The 18365-nt window shown below is 30.4% G+C and overlaps 2 protein-coding genes and 1 long non-coding RNA gene across 3 annotated transcripts; 2 read left to right on the plus strand and 1 right to left on the minus strand.

Moving 5' to 3' along the window:
• The first annotated feature begins 4227 nt into the window (after nucleotides 1-4227).
• LOC141530423 (dynein regulatory complex subunit 7) lies at nucleotides 4228-13949 on the plus strand. The gene is made up of 11 exons (XM_074247505.1): nucleotides 4228-4506; nucleotides 9522-9875; nucleotides 10037-10463; nucleotides 11019-11276; nucleotides 11823-11976; nucleotides 12049-12109; nucleotides 12297-12503; nucleotides 12595-12816; nucleotides 12973-13209; nucleotides 13350-13543; nucleotides 13889-13949. The coding sequence occupies exons 1-10, from the start codon at nucleotides 4228-4230 to the stop codon at nucleotides 13530-13532; spliced, it is 2382 nt and encodes a 793-aa protein (XP_074103606.1). The 3' UTR covers nucleotides 13533-13543; nucleotides 13889-13949.
• Bili (FERM domain-containing protein 8 Bili) lies at nucleotides 13534-18182 on the minus strand. The gene is made up of 6 exons (XM_074248783.1): nucleotides 17180-18182; nucleotides 16251-16700; nucleotides 15035-15489; nucleotides 14754-14912; nucleotides 13951-14119; nucleotides 13534-13805 (listed from the first exon to the last, which is right to left on the minus strand). Exons 1-6 carry the CDS (start codon nucleotides 17268-17270, stop codon nucleotides 13765-13767), a joined length of 1365 nt encoding a protein of 454 aa, XP_074104884.1. The 5' UTR covers nucleotides 17271-18182; the 3' UTR covers nucleotides 13534-13764.
• On the plus strand, nucleotides 15200-16394 carry LOC141531195 (uncharacterized). The gene is made up of 3 exons (XR_012479892.1): nucleotides 15200-15339; nucleotides 15417-15577; nucleotides 16258-16394. It is a non-coding gene; the product is annotated as an uncharacterized LOC141531195 (long non-coding RNA).
• Nucleotides 18183-18365: the final 183 nt, after the last annotated feature.

Here is an 18365-nt window from a genome sequence, read left to right on the forward strand (position 1 = left end):
GCTATCCCTTTTTATCCGCCTTTCTTTGCTTTCATATATATATATATATTATTACTATATGGGTGTATATTTACATATGGATGTGTGCTCAAGGTAGAATAATAGAAGAAGCGGATACTACAGCATTACAGAGGACACACTTGTTATTTTTACAGGATTTTTTTCAGTTTACATTATCAAAATTTGTTTAATTTTGCCTCAAATTAATATTTTCACTAAAAAAAGTGAGATTAAAAATTTTTTTTGCTAGAAAATTTTATTTTTTTAAGTTTAATATTTAACCGGGAATTAAAATTCAAAATTATTTATTTTTTTAAAAGGAAAAATTATTTTATTTTTAATTTATATTTTCTCTAAAAATTTCAAAATATAACATAATTAATTAAATTGTTTTTTAACACCGTTTAATTTTTACTAGCAACCTTGCAGTCACTGTATGACTGTCGAAACTTGTGAACTATAAATAAATTAAATTTTGCTGAATTAAATAATGACTTTTATTAAATTGCACTGTACTTTTTTAATTATTTTTTTAAAAAATTTTTTTATTATTTTAATTGAATAAATTGTTTATCTTGTTTTTTAAAATTTATCGAGAATACTTTTACCTAAACTCTAAAATTATATATTTATTCAAAAAACAAGTTTATAACAAAATCTATTATTAAAAAAAAAGTACCAAAAATTCAATTAAATTCACTTTAAAAAAATACAAAAAAATCTGTTTTGAAAACATAAAAAAATTCAAGTTAATCAAAAAGCCATAAAACTTATCAAATTATCCGCTCTGGTGTTCAAATCTTATCTGCTTACATCCCAAAGCGAGTCCATAGTCATACATCATTATTGTATCTACTTATTATTACCATCACATGAAATCATGTGGTAGAGTAGACATTCAGCTTCTAGCTTCTGCAGTTGTTATGTCTAGCCTCAAACACACCCATGTATATAAAAAGATTTCTACTTGTATTCGAACTTATTCCCCATCCATGCTCTGCAAAGCAGAGACAGCAGATCCAGCGCAATGACGGAAGAATAACCGAAAGGGAGTGGATCTCGGGAGATCCGAGTGGACGAGAAAGAGGAATAAAAAATAAAAACGAGGAGATATGAATCCAGTTGAAAAAGCATAATAGTAGTGCACATAAACAAAAACTCGGACTAGACCAAAAAACCAAAAGAACCGACGAAAACACCCAGTAAAAACCCCAAAAAATAACTTATCTCTTATAGTCACCGTCTATATACATATATATGAGAACCAGACTGAGAGCAACTGGGTTAAAACTTTTATCACTATAATAACAATGCTGATCATAATGATAATGATAATCAACCTGTTAACCCATTAAACGCTAAACGTTATTTATCTCTCTAATAAACAACTCTCATCCCTTGTTCGTGTGTTGATACTTTTTTAGTTTTTATTTCTTATTTCATTGAGCTACATGACTCAACTACTACTATTACTACTATTATTATCATTGTTGTTATTATTATTATACATCCATAGGAAATAAGACCGACGAGCAAAGAAAACAGCAAATAACTTCGACTCGGAAGTGAGTGAGAGTGCCGGAAATCTCGTAATACCCGGTTCAACAGAGAGAATTTTTCTCTTATTGCTTATATACATATTTATAATTTTTTTTTAGTTTGAAATCTGAAGTATATGCACAGAAAAAAAGTTTTACTTACACCAAGATATTTTTTGGAAAATCTTAGTTGTTTTGGAGCAAAAAAAAATTATTTTTTGACGCAATAAAATCTTTGATTTTAAAAATTAAAAATTAAAATTTTTTATTTTAATGTATACTTCAAAAGATAAAATTTTTTTTTTACCAAAAAATTTTTTTTAACTCAAGAAAATTAATTTTTCAATAGAATTTTTTATTTTCAAGTATCATAAGCAACCTTTTGTTAAATTGCACTGTACTTCATTAAATATTGACGTTTTTGAAAATATAAGCTCATTCCGATGTTACACTCATCAAGAGCTTTCATTTGAGTACCCACATGCATTTTTATATATTTTTCATATATACATATATACAATTTATATAAATATATGAAAAATTGATGTGGGTACTTAAATGAAAGGTCTCGATAAGTATAACATCGGGATGAGCTTAGATCTTAAAAAATATCAGTATTTCACAAGATTCAAGGTCATTTCTTAATTATGTATTTAGAGATAGAGCATTTTCGAATGCAGCCTAAATACTTTTAATATAAATTTAATTTTGATGAATTGAATTGATTTAAAAAAAAAATCTTAATTTTGAAAAACTTAAGTCGGTAAAAATTTCGAAAATGTCCAATTTTGACAAAGAATTTTCATATTTATCGTTAAATAAAAGTTCTCAAAGTTTAAAATCTCATTGAAAACCGGTACAACTTGGTCGACGCTTCCGTGAGCGTGTTTTATCGTCTTGACTTATTTTTCCCGTGTTCGTCTCAGCAGTACATAAGATTAACATCCATCCACAATTACACACACATCTTTACTTGGATTTATGTATTGTATATATAATAGTTGACGACTCATATAAAGTATTAAGCTAGTCTGAGTAGTAAGTGGGTGCCTAGAAGATGACCAATACAGTAACAACCTAAAGTCAAAGCAAATATATGAGAAGTGAAGCAACGTAACAAAACTCCTACTTGTACTTGTACTTCTATTCGCGGTGTCGGCGATACCCAGCACTTACGTCACTCGGACAAAGTTGACGCCAGCACTAACACATATATCCATTAGTATATTAATATAACTAGCATGTGAATGTGGCGTTATATAGAGTATGGAGTTAACTCTTCATGCTTTCTCTTGCCCACGTTCGTTCGCTCCAACTCTTGTTTTTATTTTTTTTGTTTACAAACTGAACGGTATACGCCGGTTCTCGTTCTTGCTTGCTGGGATATTATTGATGATACACCAAACTACGGAAATACTTAATTAGTCCGAGAATTTAAAAGGAATTTTATTTATTTACTTCTTAATCTTTAGTGTTTGCTGTAATTGACCAATTTATTAATATATCATTTTGTCGGAATGTTTAAGCTTTTCTTTTTTATTCTTTTTAGTCTATCAGCGCTTCCGTTTAAGCAATTCATTTTGATAATTAATTATTTCAGTCTCTTACAGATAACAATCTTTTATTGAAATCTAAAGAGTCAATCTGTGGATTATTTTTTTTTTAATTCAAACAATTTTTAAATTAAATTAAGAAATAAATTTTTTTTTGTGAAAACAAGATATACTTTATTATTTTACTAAAAGGTTGAAGTGAAGTAAAATTGTATAAAGGTGAACGACAATAAAAAGAAGAAAATATTTTTTATTAAAAATTTTTAAGTGCTCTGTTCTATTTTTTAAAATTATTTTTTATTTTATAAATATTTTATTACTTCTTCAGAAATTAAATTTTTATTTAATAATAATTTTAAAAAATAATTAATTCAAATTTCAAATTATTTCTAACATATAAAATAATTTACTGTCTTGTCTATAAAAAAAAAAAAAAATAATTTATCTCCTTAATAATTAATGATCTTGATGAAAAAGCTCTGGACCTGTAAGCGAAGAAAAAGACAGTGTAAGTGGTCTCGGTGGAAACTTTTATAAGAACTGACGGTCAGGCAATCAAGAATAAAGTGGCAAATCGTCCGTTAAATGAAGACCGAGGGTTTAACGCTCGTTTTCCAAATGCCGGCGCACTATTATCCATAGAGACAAGAGCGTAGTACTGCTTGGCGTACAGAGTACCTATTAACTAGTGCGTAGACTCACACAGACTGTCTCCTCACCAAAATCCAGGCATGGAGGGCTTAACCGAGAGAGATAGAAACGGATGATTAGATGAGTGGCGTCGCGACGCCGAGGGACGTCAGCCCAACTCCCTGGTATCCTATCCGGATTGCGATGGGTTTAATCGCGTTCCCTTGATGTACACACGAATACACACGTGACGCAAGTGTATGGGTCGCGAGCCAAGAGACCGAGAGCTAGAGCTAGAGCTAGAGCTAGAACATCTCTGGCTTCAACGTCACCCTTCCTCCCCTTCCTCCCGTTATCTTCTATCTCGTATCTTGTATCTGTCTGTATATCTGTATATCTATAGAATTGAAGGCATCTCTCTCCGTCTCTATCTTCTCAGGACGGGTGATGGCGATGCCCCAGTATAGTAATACGTGCACACGTATCTACCATGTAGTATTACGTCTATGTGTAACAACACTGGTGGTGGTGGTGGTGGTGGTGATCGCGAACACGGGCGCGACTCGCTTATGTGGGTCCGAGCGGGTTATGTACGCCCGCGAGAAACACCTATGTGCCGTATCCCTTGTGTACATAGAGCGGATCTCGAGCTAGGGACTAGAGACTGCCAACTACCAACGACCAACCGGGTTCACCCACACCCACACCCAGCTACCTTATACCTTATAGCTTGTACCCTGTACCTTATACCTTATACCTTCGAGCATCTAGTTGTAGTATCCCCGGTAATACCGGGTACTAGGTAACGTCGTGGACCTCGAATAGCGGTTCGCATATTCCGAGATGTTTCGTCCCTGCTACTGTTGTACGCTAGAGCTTGTTCCAGTCGACCAGGGTTTTGTTAGTTCCCTCCTTTCAACCATTATATTCCTCATGCATTACTTTACTTGTAAAGTGTAAATTAAACACATTTAATACATAAATAATGTTCACTGCTAATAGGTTGAGAGACCTCAAATGACTACAAGAAAAAAAAATTCATTTTTTTTAATAAAAATCAATTAATTTCATTTTTTTTTTTTTTTTTGTTAATAAATCTTCTATGGCCTGATCTAATTTTTTTCAATTTAAATTGTTAATTTTTTTTAACAAGGTAAATTTTTAAAAGTTATAAATAAATTAATTGTCATGGGAAATTTTATAGATCTTGAACCAACCAGAGAATTTTGTTCAGCTAATAAATTTTTTTTAATTTGAGCAAATTTAACTTGATTCAAGATTTTTTTTTTTTTTTAAATGAAATTAACATTTTTGTGAGAAGAAATTATTTAATAAATCGGTACAAAATATTATTTGGAGTGAATTTACGAGTCGTTGGTTATAGTGCACTCACTTCCGGAGCAAGTATCTCGTTAAATGGAACGGAATAAAATTTTTTAAAGATATTTTTAATAATACTAATATTGAAATTTTTATAAATAATTTTAATTTTTTTATACTCTATTTGTTGTACTCTACTGCGCACGCCCATTACGGGTATCAGTAATTTGACCACCGGTATGTCAATATAATTAGACCACAAGATTTAGAACCCTCTAATCACTATAAATCAATTATCGAATTAAAAGAATCAATTATTGAATTTTAAATGTAATTTTTCACGAATTTAATTGTAAATTTTTCTTCCAATCGTCGTAAAATTTTGATTAATTAATCAAAATAGCCAAAAGCTATAAATAAAATACTGATGCATTTTGCGTACATGTATATGTATTTATAAGAATAAGAACAAAGTGGGAGAGGAACCACGACGATCGCCCTTGACTCCAAACCAGATACTTTTATCCGTGGCGAAATGCGCGAGTAGAGTCAACTCCCGAGGCGATGATTCGCGTGTTTTTGCTGGCCGCGCACGAGCGAGCGTTATCTCGTCGAGGCAAACGCACGCTCAAAGGATGAGATTCACGGCGAACGTGTGGTGAAGCGAAAGCTAAGACCCATAGACATTCGCTGATACTCATGCACGCCACACACCCGAGATTGTATTATATGGACACTGATTGTCAGCAGTGTAGTCAAGTGTATGTATATATATTATATGTAAGAAAAAAATATAAGACAAACCAAAAGAATAAAGACAGAATGAAGACTAAGACCGAATCGAAGACTACGCATTTTTGCGCCGCGTGATATCGATAAAGATTAAGTCTTGCTGTGTCCAATCGCTCGTCTTTCACATCCAGCTTTACATACATATTTAAAATCTTTTTATGTATGTATACGTTTACTTGTTATATATTGATATATATGAGTAGAAAGATAGGATAGGAAATGGTGAGTAAAGTGCGATTCCAGCTTGTTATTGTTGTTGCAAAGACGTTTTTGTGAAATTACCCCACGAGATAACCGCGCTCTGAGTTTTGAGCTTTCATTTCATTATTTTGGGTAATAATAACAAAATTATTTAATTTTTTTTGTAATTGTTGGTGTTTTTTTAGAAGATTAATTTTTATTGGAAAAAAAAAAAAAAAATTGATGGTAATTAAATTAAGAGGCATTTGATTTAAAATGAATTTTTTTTAGCTTGAAGAACTCCAAAAAATTTTATCAAAAATTTTTCAAGCTTTCTAAACTTGAGTGGGAAGTTCCAGGAACTTAATTTTCCAACAATGACATTTTTTTAATAATTAAATAATGTGGAAATTTTATTTATCGATTTCTAAATAAAAAAAAAATAATTACAAACTTTTGTAAGATGAACTAAATTAGCTTGTATTTATTAAATATATGTAAGCGGTCATCATACAAATTTTATATAATCTGACAATACTAACTCCCGAGCTCCGATCATTGTTTTTTAAAGAGCAAATTTTAAAGCCCAGAGTCAACAGCTTAAGAGATTTTCTTTGTCACTACCCTTCGGTTTCACCCCTTCAATTATACCGAAATCTCTCTCTGACTTGAAACCTATTATTTAATCTCTGATATTTAATGCAATTGAATAATCAATTTCTAAGGCGCATAATTTTAAATACAAATTTGATATCTGCTATAATTAATTTGATTGGTTTATTACAAGAATAAAAAAAAAATAGTAACAATTATCCTATTTACACCCTCACTCGCTTTCAACATTTTTAACAACCAGGTAATAAAAGGCTTTTATGATTACGACACTCAACTCTAGTTAGTTTTCACTTAACTCATTACACGTGTAAATACTTTGTAGAGTTAATAAATAGATAAACTAAAGTACATTAAATTATAGAGATATAACTCTCTGAGGACTCATTTTGAAGCTTATATCTGCGCCCTTGATATTAAAAACCCAATTTTCATTTTAATTATAACAAAAAAGATTTATTTAACTTTTATAATTTTAATTTTCCAGTTTAGGTCAATTTTTTTTATAATTAATCGCTAATTAAAGACCTCTTTTACTTATAGAATTATTTTTTTACTATAATTGATTTTAATGTCAATAATTAATCTCTAAATTTTATTTTTATTTATTTTATTTCCATAATTTTTACTTCTAACAAAATAAAATAAAATTAAATTTTTATTTACATTAAAAATCAAATTAAAAAAAAATTTTATAAATTATTTATTAAATAAAATTTATGAAAATATTTTCTTAGTGTTTATTTTTCCAAAAAAATTTTTTGGAAAAAATCAAAAAATAAATTAGTCTATTAAATTAAATTAAAATGTAAATAAGTGAATTAATTAATTAATTAATGAATAAAAATAATAGACAACAGATACTAATAAAGAAGAGAATAATATAAAGTGTTATTCGCGAATGTTGAGCACCACTGAGCGCAGCTGCCGCGGCGGCAGTATCTCCGCGTTGTCTGCTCCCTCATACCACCCTCGCCGCCTTGTGTCCCACGTGGGCGACGGTCGAAGGGGTCGCTCACGGAATGAGGGTGACGCGGGAATATAGGATAGAGGATAGAGGATGCATATATGTACATATATGTATATGTATATGTATATATAGTGTACAGTGGGTAACGTTACGCGAGAAACTAACACGAGCTCAGTTGAGACAAGAGAGTACATACGTGTATGTATTGTATGTGTTAATGTATATGGAACAAGAGCAGCAAGCCGTAGGAGAATAGTATAGGGCCCGAGGGGTAAATAGGGGTCGGCAGCACCTTACACACGCCACCCACTGGCCATCTTCTAGTTCCTCCCTCTGCACTTTACTCCAACACACACCGACTACTGTCCTTTATCCTGAAAACTGCTGGTACGTGTTTTCTCACGAGGAAAGACGGAGATAAAAATAAAATAAGAAAATAAAAATAGAGGAGTTGAGTTGAGTCATATAAAAGGAGAAAGAAGAAAGAAAATAAAAGAAGAAAAGTAAGGGAAAAAGAAAAAATATAAAAACGACGTGCTCGTTCTAAGATTCCGGAGGGTGGAATAAAACCTCGACGCCACTTGGACGTCATCTTCTCTCTGGCTGGCCGCGTTACGGAAAATAGCGACGCGTCCCTTAGTTTTCCACGAGAAAAATAAGAAAAAAACGGTTGATCCTGACAAAAAGTCGCGTAATGATGAAAAAAATATTTAAGAAAATATCTGAGCTGATATGTTTATGGTTATTATTATAATTGTAAGTATAATTAAACTTTTAGTGGGGAAAAAAAAAAAAAAAAAAAAAAAATCATAATATTTGCGAATAAGACGAAACTCTCACGTACTGCCCGTTAATTTCGCCTCCAGGATCCGGCCATTAGTGGTGAGCTAGGGGATAGGGAGGACGATGATAATTACGGGAGTAAACACGAAAATATATATTAATATATCTATATAGAAGTAGAGAAATAAATATGGTTGTTATGTTATGGATTATGAGTTTAAAAGTTCGAGCGTAGGTCAAGATTGTGCTTACGTATCTTCAGTCCACGTGGGCACGTGGCCGCATTTGCGAATATAAGTTTCTACCACCAACAACCACCACTCAGTATTTACCGATTATTCTTGTTATTATTTTCTGTCGAGGATAGCAGATGTATATATGAGGCTTTTATGAAGCGAGCTTATTAATCTTCTTTATCTGCTGCTTGTTTCTTCTTTGTAATTTTCGTTTTGAATTGTTGCTTGTCGGTAATAGTGGCTAGAATCGTACCGACAAGGATTGTCGACTGCTAGCAGTGTAGGAAAATTGTTCTAGGGTCAATCTTTTTTTTTTTTAATTTAAAATTAGCGCTTTTTAAATCAGATTGTTGTTTTTTTTGGAGTTAATGACCCAAATTATTTATTTCTTGGGTTTTTTATGGTTAAAAGCTTCTTAAATTTTTTAGCTGTCAAAATTATATTTATAAGTTGATAATTATACAAATTAAAATTATTTAACTAATTGGACGTTTTTATTTTCACGGTCTCAATTACTTCAATCTAGTTAAATAATGCTTAGAATTTTTTTATTTATAAATTTTTAGATAATATTAGTTCAAATAAATTTTATTTCGGTAATTAGATTAAAAATGTCATACATATTATAGAAATTGAATTGATTTTTAGATTAAAAAATATAAAATCACACTTTTTTATTTTTAAATAAAGGATTTTCTTAAATGGAGCCAGATAATTTGGTTATTTAAGCGTCTATATTTTTTTCAAGCAAATCAAAAATTCTAGAGTAAAAAAAAATTTTTTCTAGAAATTTATTAAAAATTTATTAAAAATTAAAGACGATAAAATACAATTTTTTTTTCACAAATTTAACAACATTTTTTGAAATTTTCAATTTTCCTAATAAATTATTATTATTTAATTCCAGCCCGAAGTTATTCGCTCGCCAAGCTGGGTATTGACCAACCAGCGAGGAAATAGTTTTGAGTATTCAATTTTTCTGACGAGCCTGCTGTTGGGCCAGGGTTACAATGCCTACGTCGCAAGTGGATATGCGTCGAGGGAGCTAACAACGTACGACATGTCTGGAAATCCTTGCCCGTACATGCCAGAACCTGCAAAAATATCTGCAGCATCCGAGACATCAAGTGTGTCGAAATATCAGCTGAAACCGCCGGCGCAATTCCTGAGTAAATTGCTGCTAGAAATCGAGGCAGCCCGGCTGAAAAAGTTGGAGCAAGAGGAGCAGGACAAACAATTAGAGCAGCGGAAGTTAATTATGGTACCGTTAAAATATTTTTCCATTAATAAGTTTTATTATTTAATAAATTTCTTATTTGTTATTTTTTCTTTGTCCAGCAAAAGTTAATTGTTCACTATCATTATTATCAGTACCGTTATTTCCAGTAAGTGCTTGAATTAACAGTCATTTTTGTTCTTTAGGAACGGGAACGCCTTCCAGCGGATGAATTCTGGGGGCAGAGGGTGCATGCGTGGGTAGTAATACTGCCCGACAATCAAGCAGGTGGTGCTCGTCATCAGGAAGTACTTGAGCCCTTTTTTATAGAACCCTCGTCTGGGCAGCACTACTCACTCGACAATCACCAGACGAATCTTTTATACCATGGCATCGAGAGCCTCTGGAACGATCGGAACTACTGGGTCAACATGCAAACCTGCGAGAAGGCCTGCGAGGAAATCGACTGGAACTTGGCTGATAATTCGCTATGGCTCAGTCTGCTGCCAGGCGAAACTATCAAGGAGTTGGAGATGGAGATGATTAAGCCAGATGAGGATTTTAGTGGACATGTGGATAAACATTTGGATATGCCTACTTCTTATGTTGAGCAAATAGACATTCAATCGCTCGGTAAGCACTCTGGATATTGTTTTTATTTTAAATTGTCGATTTTATTAGTCATTTAGGGCCAGGATTTTTGGATTAATTTTTAAATAAAAATTTATTATTTTGAATTTTTTAAATTATGGCGAAAATATTGGTCGTACAAAAAATTATTTCAGTAAAAATTGTTCAAAATTAAATTTTATAAAAAAATGTCTTTGAATTTTTTTTTTAAGACTTTTGTTAAAATGCACTGTATTTTTTTAAATATTGATGTTTTTTAAGATATAAGCTCATCTCGATGTTACACTCATCAAGAGCTTTCATTTGAGTACCCACATGCATTTTGATATATTTTTCATATATACATATATATATAATATATATAAATATATAAAAAATTGGTGTGGGTACTCAAATGAAAGGTCTCGATGAGTATAACATCGGGATGAGCTTATGTCTTTAAAAATGTCAATAGTTCACAAAAAATAAGGTCATTTTGAAATTAAGACAAAAATTGTGGCTTCAGTGATAATTTATCATTTGGTAATATTAGAATAAATATGTGTTCTTAATTTTTAGATTATGAGAGGCGTTTTCCGAACGGAAGAAAGACAATAATGTTCAAGAAGACAAAGGTTGAGCTCTTTGCTCCCTATGTACAAATGGACGGGCTCATTGAAAAGATAACGGTACACGAGGATTATGAATGTGAAAAGGCCACACATGTGTACGAAAAATATTCAAATCGAGGCGATAAACTTTTTCAGTCGACTTTTTTTGTTGGAGAGGGTATTAGAGTTGATTTGTACAAACGTGGACGGTCTGATGCTGTCAAAGGTATTTTTATTATTGCTAAAATTTTTTTTATAAATTAAAATTTATAAATTTATAATTTTTTATTTTTTTATTAAAATTTATACTGAATAAAATTGAAAACTTTTATTTAAAAAGTGAAATAATTTTTTTAGTTTGAAGTAAAGTTAGAGAAATTAAAAAAATTCATACTTTTTAATAGAAAGTTACTTTTAAATTGTAAAAACTAAAAATATTTATTCAATTAAAGTTTCTGTCATATAAAATAATATTTTAATTTTTATTTATACAGTAAACTTCAAACAAAGTTACAAAGTTGTATTTTTTTATTTTATAAGTGAATAACGGAAGAATAGAGATATATAAAAGAATAATAACTTCCTTGAAAGTTTACTGTCCAGTATTTTCACTTAAATTTCGAGCTTTTGAATTAAAAAAAATTAAAACTCTTTTATTACTTTGTTTAAAAAACTTTAAGAGTCTTTTCATTGTTCTTTTACGATCCTGATACATTATATTTAATATTATGATATTGTAACGTTATAAATAAAAATAAAAATATACTTCCAGAGCATCATTATTCAATTGACGGTGATTCAGTAACTGATGAAAGAACCCTAGAATTTTACGACGTAGTCCGGAGTGATGGTTTATCAAAAATTCAAGTACATCCTCATTATCTCACTCAGCATTACGTCGGCCGAAAGGACCTCCTCTACTATCGGTAAGTCAATTAATTTTTTCACTAAAAATCTTTATAAAAAAAAAATTTTAATTACTCGAATAAATTTTTCAGCAACGTCGAATTTTCACTGAAAAAAACAACTAATCAAAACACCTATCATCGTGGAGTTTCGGTAATGAAAAAAAAAATATGAAATATCATAAATATTTGTCTTATTTAATTTTGAACAACTTTCAAATAATTTTTTTATACGACCAATATTTTCGGCATAATTTCAAAAATTTACCATTAATTATTATTTAATATTTTGAAACCGCAACAAAAATCCTGGCCATAATAATAAAAAATTTAATTTTCAGAAAATAACTGAAAAATTTAACAGAAATAATAAATTACCAGCGACTAAAGACATCGCGATGCGTGAATTTTGCATAGAAGACAACAAAATAGAATTAAAGTACCATTACAGAGAAAACGATGTCACCAGAGCAACGCGAACCTTCATAAAACCCTCGGATCGTGGGGATCGACTTGTGTTCAACCCAAAGATGACTTACGGATACAATGTAACACTTTTTTTATTTACATTTTATTATATTTATTTATTTAAAAATATTATACATATGACTGATGATTAAAAATATCAATATATTACAGCCAGATCCACTAGCTCCGTTGGAGAAGTCGTTGGATTTATTTTATTTACTTGAGACTCAATTGAAAGAAGAAGAGCAGTCAGTTGTTTACGTTCGTGACGCCGAGAGATTGATTAACACCTTTTTAAAGCTCCGTAAGAGCGAGCAGGGCATTCCAAAATTAACTGTGTCGCAGTTTGATCGCAATAGAAATGACGAGGCTAAAGCTGCGATGTTTGCTCACGTAATTTTTATTTATTGAACCGATAATTTAATTAATTAATTAATTAATTAATTATTAGAGTGGGTTGTGAAAAAATTTTTACCCACTCTATTAATTAATTAATTAGTTAATTTAATTGAATAAAATAAAATTGAATAACACTTGAACAATTTACAGGAAGAAACGCTGCGCGAACAATCTGAGCGGCAAATTGAAGAGGAGATTGATTATTTACAACCTTATTTAGCACGTCTTGGTAATCCCGATAAATTAACTAAGAATCAAGCGTTTCAAGTACAACAAGAGTGCCTCAATGATTTTAAAGAAACTCTAGTGAACCGCGCTAATAGAATTTGGCGTAAATTCCAAGTAATCCGGCTGAACTTTGAAGAATTACAAAGTCAATTAGCTCAAGTAATCCATTTAATCTCGCTCTTTTACTTACTTAAGTTTTTTTCTTTTTAATTTTTATTTTAAACTTTTGAAAAAATATTTTTTTACTCGCGAATTAATTGATAAATTTATTAATGGTAATTATTTACAATTAATTTCAGGCTGACGATTTAACCAAAGAAGAAATAGACAGTCTGACCGAGCGAGCGACTAAGGCTAATTTTGAAATGCACACACTCGACGTGAGATTAAAAAGACACGTCGATCTTTCTTCAACGCGGTATCAATCGATGCTCAGCAAACTTAATTCACATCCGCGACTTTCTTCTCTTTCAGAACAATAATAATAATAACGGTAAGTAGTAATATAATTGATGATAATTCGTTTTGTTTTGTTTTGTCTTTTTTATCCAAAATATTATTGAATTAACAATTAATTTGTTACGGTTTATTTTTTTTTTTTTTTTTTTTCGATGAAAATACATCCTCGCGGAAAGTCTTTTTTATCAATATCACGATTATTCTATACTTAATTTTGGTCATGAACACGTGTGCACGAGAAATAAGGGTGTAATATCATTGAAAAGACCACGAACCCATTTGTCCAATGCAACGACCTATAATTATATTCCATTATTATTTTTCATATAATTAATAATTACAATAAAATAATTATAACGGGTTTTTTTTCTCTTTTCAGCAAAGAAAAAACCCTCAAGAATTATTATTTAATACTACTTGTATTGTAATAAATAAATTTACCTTGATCGTCGAATGTCGCAAGTGTAAATTTACTGAGTTTATTTGTAAAACTACCGGTGTTTGTTATCACAGAACTTTCTGTACGATTTTGATTGGCAGAGTCGACGTTATCGTCCGTCAAACGACTGTCTTCGGCGAATACTGATATTAAAGTATCCATCATTATTGCCTGAAAAGATAACAATCATTTAATAAATAATTCTCTGAATATACAATTTTTTTTTTAATTAAAAAAAAAAAAAAATAATAAATTTTTAATCAAAATCAATTTTTTGCAGACAAAATTAAATGATTTTTTTAAGATAGTTAATTTTTAATTTTACTGTGAATTAATTAAAATTAAATTGCTGTGAGCATAATCTTGACAAGCTTAAAATTTAATTTGAAAATGACATGAATGCATCATGTCAAAATGTCAGTGACAGACTACTCGTCAAAATAGTATCAGGATTCTTGATCACTCGATTTTATAGAATCAATTTTATTTTTTACGGGCGGATTTAAGGTTTATTATTATTGTAGAGCTTTTTCGTTTATTTGTTGGAATTTAAAATATTTTTTTAGAAAATTTTAATTATAATTTGAATAGTATCATTTAGATTTTAATAATTATTTTGATGATTCTATGATTCTTGATTTTTTAAAAAAATATTTTAAATTCCTACAAATACTCAACGAAAAAGCTTGACAATAACAATAAACCTTAAATCCGTCAGTAAAACATAAAATAGACTCTATAAAATCCCCACTAAAATTTATTTACAAACAAAATAATCCTTTATAGTACTAGTACTAGTACTCACTTGTCGAGAAAATACTTGTAGTATTTTATACACCCGTGTGCCGTTTTCCCTAACCGGAAACTGGAGAAATAAACAAGGCAAACAGTCTGGATTATTTTCGTCCGACGGCTTAGCCATTTCCCAACTCAGCTCCGAGTACTTCAACCCCAGCAACAAGCTCTAAAAAATTAAGTAAATTAATCAATAAATCAATATTAAAATTAATAATTTAATTAATCAATTGACTAATTGATTAATGAATTGATTTCAGGTGACAGAAGAAATTTAAAATAAACACTTACACATTCCGAGTCATCAACGATATAGACCCCGGAGGTATTGATGGCCACCAGAACAGGCTGGTCCCGGTTAGTGATCCAGGAAGCGAGCCCACGAACTGGTCGCTCAATTTGACCGTGAAAAAAGGCAGCTCCGTAGCTGGGCAACCCCCAGCAAAACTCCAAGTACTTTCTCACAAGCTTGCGGGAATTCGGGTTAGTCCCCGAGTGATTGGGTATCCGCTTGTACTGCTCGAGCAGCCTGGCCTCTGGCGCGCCTTTTCCACCGACTAGACCCAGACCGAACCCCAGCCCGAACAATACACTAGGTGATGTATAGTGATGCGGTAAAAACTTGGCTCTGTGCTTCCTGAAGTACGCTAATGTATGCGTTTGTGCATTGTAGGGTCCAAGCTCTATTCTCGCTTGCAGAGCCCCCAGGCTTGCGTACCTCGCCTGGCCTTCGCACGGATACCTTCCTAAAAATAACACACACCAATTTATTACTCAATCAATTAGACGTGCATTATGGATACCCAATTATTAATTTTAATTCCCAACTACCGGGTAAGTTTCTAAAGTTTTTTTTTTTTAACACTAAATTTCAATTTTAGGGTATTAGAAATTTAATATGATCCATATTATTAAAAGAATAAGGAAATTTTTAGTGAATTTTGGGTCATTGCAAAGGTTTTGACTTGAATTTGTACCTTTTCGAAATTTCATATCATTCTGGCCGAAAATCAATTTATGATGATAAATATTTAGGCTGCATTCGAAAATAATCCATTTTTAGATACATAATTAAGAAATGACCTTGTATCTTGTGAATTATTGACATTTTTAAAGAAATAAGCTCATCCCGACGTTACACTCATCAAGACCTTTCATTTGAGTACCCACATCAATTTTTCATATATTTATATATATATATATATATATATATATATATATATATATATATATATATATATATATATATATATATATATATATATATATATATATATATATATATATATATATATATATATATATATATATGTATGTATATATGAAAAATATATCAAAAATACATGTGGATACTCAAATGAAAGCTCTTGATGAGTGGAACATCGGGATGAGCTTATATCTTCAAGAATTATTATTATTATTATTAATATTATAATTAATTACTAAAATTATTAAATTTATAATATCAATAAAATTTTAATTGGAGATTATTATTATTTTAATTCACCTTCTAGAACATTATGCCTCGCTTCAGCGTACAGCAGCTCCACAACTTTGGGCTCCTTGATCTGCTCTTCGTCTTTCTTCGACAGAAAAACGTTCCTTCGAACATAGAGCAGCGGTTCCTCCTCGGAGCGCCCTCTCCTGGAACCGTACTTGCTGAGGAGCTTGTTCCACCTACCGACGAGTTCCACCGGCCGATGGCTCGGTCTTAGCTGGAGCTCCAGCTCGGAAGAGCACATCCACAACGCGAACACCGGCTGGCCTGTTGCCGAGGGTGCTCGTGATAACTCCAGCTCGGCCTCCGTTTGCACTATTGACAGAATATGTTGGGCTGATATACTTCTCTCGACCTCCATCGTCAGCAGGACTCCTGACATCAGATACACGGCTATGCGAATTTTTTTCTGAGGGATGCTCTGATGATTTATCGCTTCTAATTTGGATGATTGCAATTCTGAAATTTTTTTGGTGAGTTATTTTTATTTATGTATATTTTTAATTATTTCTAGAAGAAAGATTTTTTATTTATTTTTATTGAAATTAAAAAGAAGAATATGTATTTTTTTTTTATGGTACAAAAATCAGCTGACAATTTTTGGAATTTTTATTTCAAATTAATTATAGTAAAAAATATTTTTAAAAATTTGCACTTGCAATTTTTTAATTTTTTATTTAATTGTTGTAAAAATCTAAAATTGATATTTTTAAAAATTCATATAAATCATTAGTGATATTTAGAAACAAAAAATTTTTAATCTCTTCTTTTTAATAATTAAAAAAATTATAGACTAAATTTTTTTTAAACTGGCCAAAAAATTTTAATAAAAAAAAAAAAATAAACACAAAAATTTTTTAATGAAAAATAAAAATATTCAGCTACTATTTTTTGTATCATAAATAATCATTGCTAAAAATTAATTAATAAATACTTACGAGGCAATACATAACAATCTTTTTTATACCCATTTTGAAAACGACGAACAGGCTGTTGCCTCCTCATCGCACAGTCTTCTTGTTGATCCATATTTTATAAATTTATTAATTAAATACACATACTACTTAAACAAATTTATTATTGACAAAATAATTTATTTCTTCTCAATTTATTGAATATCAATAAACAAATAAATTAATTAATTAATTTATCAGTCACCTAATTTACTTTACAAAATTTAAATTACCCCTAGCAATATTTTTGTGTGATATTGAGTGACTCCAATAATTTATATGTCTCCTCATTATCTTGACAACTGTGCAATTAATGTAAATTAATTTCATCTTTTGTTTACACCACATGATTCTTTAGCGACTTTTATTTTTATCGTATAAAACATTTGACTTAATTAATCAACCGTGAGATTTTTATAAATATCCAATTTATGTAAATATTATATTGAAACACATTGAGCTTTGTTGTTGTTATTGAATAATATTATTTATCATTATTATTATTATTTTTATTATTATTATTATTATTATTATTATTATTATTATTTAAAATTTTAAATATAAGATAGTATATTAAATATTTAACGTCGACGTATTGTAGACACTTGTGTACAAAGTTTTAGAAAAACAATTAATTAAGAATCTGAAGTCGATAGTTGACGTTCCGTGGTGCAGTAAATATAACCATTTGCTCTATTATATGTAGTAGTACTTGTGAACAGTACATAGACACAGAGTACCATTAGAGTTGGGGTTGTTATTGATTTCTTAAAACTATCTCTCTCTACTCTTTTACTGTACACGCGGGGCTGTGATACTGACCGAGCAGATTAATTTTCCCAAAGCAAAACGCTTGCGCGTCATCTCCGATGTTTACTCTCATGTTAAACCATTTTCACACACTAACACACCCAATCTTGTTAATTAATTTTAACAATTACCCGCGACTTTTCAAATAAGAACAAAAAAGTCTGGATAATACATTGAATTACATTTAACTTCATTCGCTTAACTTTGTACTTTAAGATCTTTTATTTCTTCTTTAAGGATTACAATACTTTAACTTATGACTTAACTATCTCAGTCAAAATAGAAGTAATAGTAATTAAGTTATTATTTATTATTATTAATAAATTATTTATTAGTAAGTCATTATTTTTTTTGTTATTAA

Source organism: Cotesia typhae, unplaced genomic scaffold (genome assembly GCF_013202065.1).
Source record: "Cotesia typhae breed Kobodo isofemale line unplaced genomic scaffold, CoteBio_Ctyphae contig_5, whole genome shotgun sequence".
Lineage (NCBI taxonomy): Eukaryota > Metazoa > Arthropoda > Insecta > Hymenoptera > Braconidae > Cotesia > Cotesia typhae.

Excerpts from the sequence above, each read along its gene's own strand:
- LOC141530423 (XM_074247505.1), top strand. The coding sequence starts at position 4,228 with ATGTGTAACAACACTGGTGGTGGTGGTGGTGGTGGTGATCGCGAACAC. Across the intron at positions 4,507-9,521 it reads ATCTAGTTGTAGTATCCCCG|CCCGAAGTTATTCGCTCGCC; the intron begins GTAATACCGGGT and ends ATTTAATTCCAG. Across the intron at positions 11,277-11,822 it reads ACGGTCTGATGCTGTCAAAG|AGCATCATTATTCAATTGAC; the intron begins GTATTTTTATTA and ends ATATACTTCCAG.
- Bili (XM_074248783.1), bottom strand. The coding sequence starts at position 17,270 with ATGGATCAACAAGAAGACTGTGCGATGAGGAGGCAACAGCCTGTTCGT. Across the intron at positions 15,490-16,250 it reads GAGGCATAATGTTCTAGAAG|GAAGGTATCCGTGCGAAGGC; the intron begins GTGAATTAAAAT and ends TGTTATTTTTAG. Across the intron at positions 13,806-13,950 it reads TGCGACATTCGACGATCAAG|GTCGTTGCATTGGACAAATG; the intron begins GTAAATTTATTT and ends ATATAATTATAG.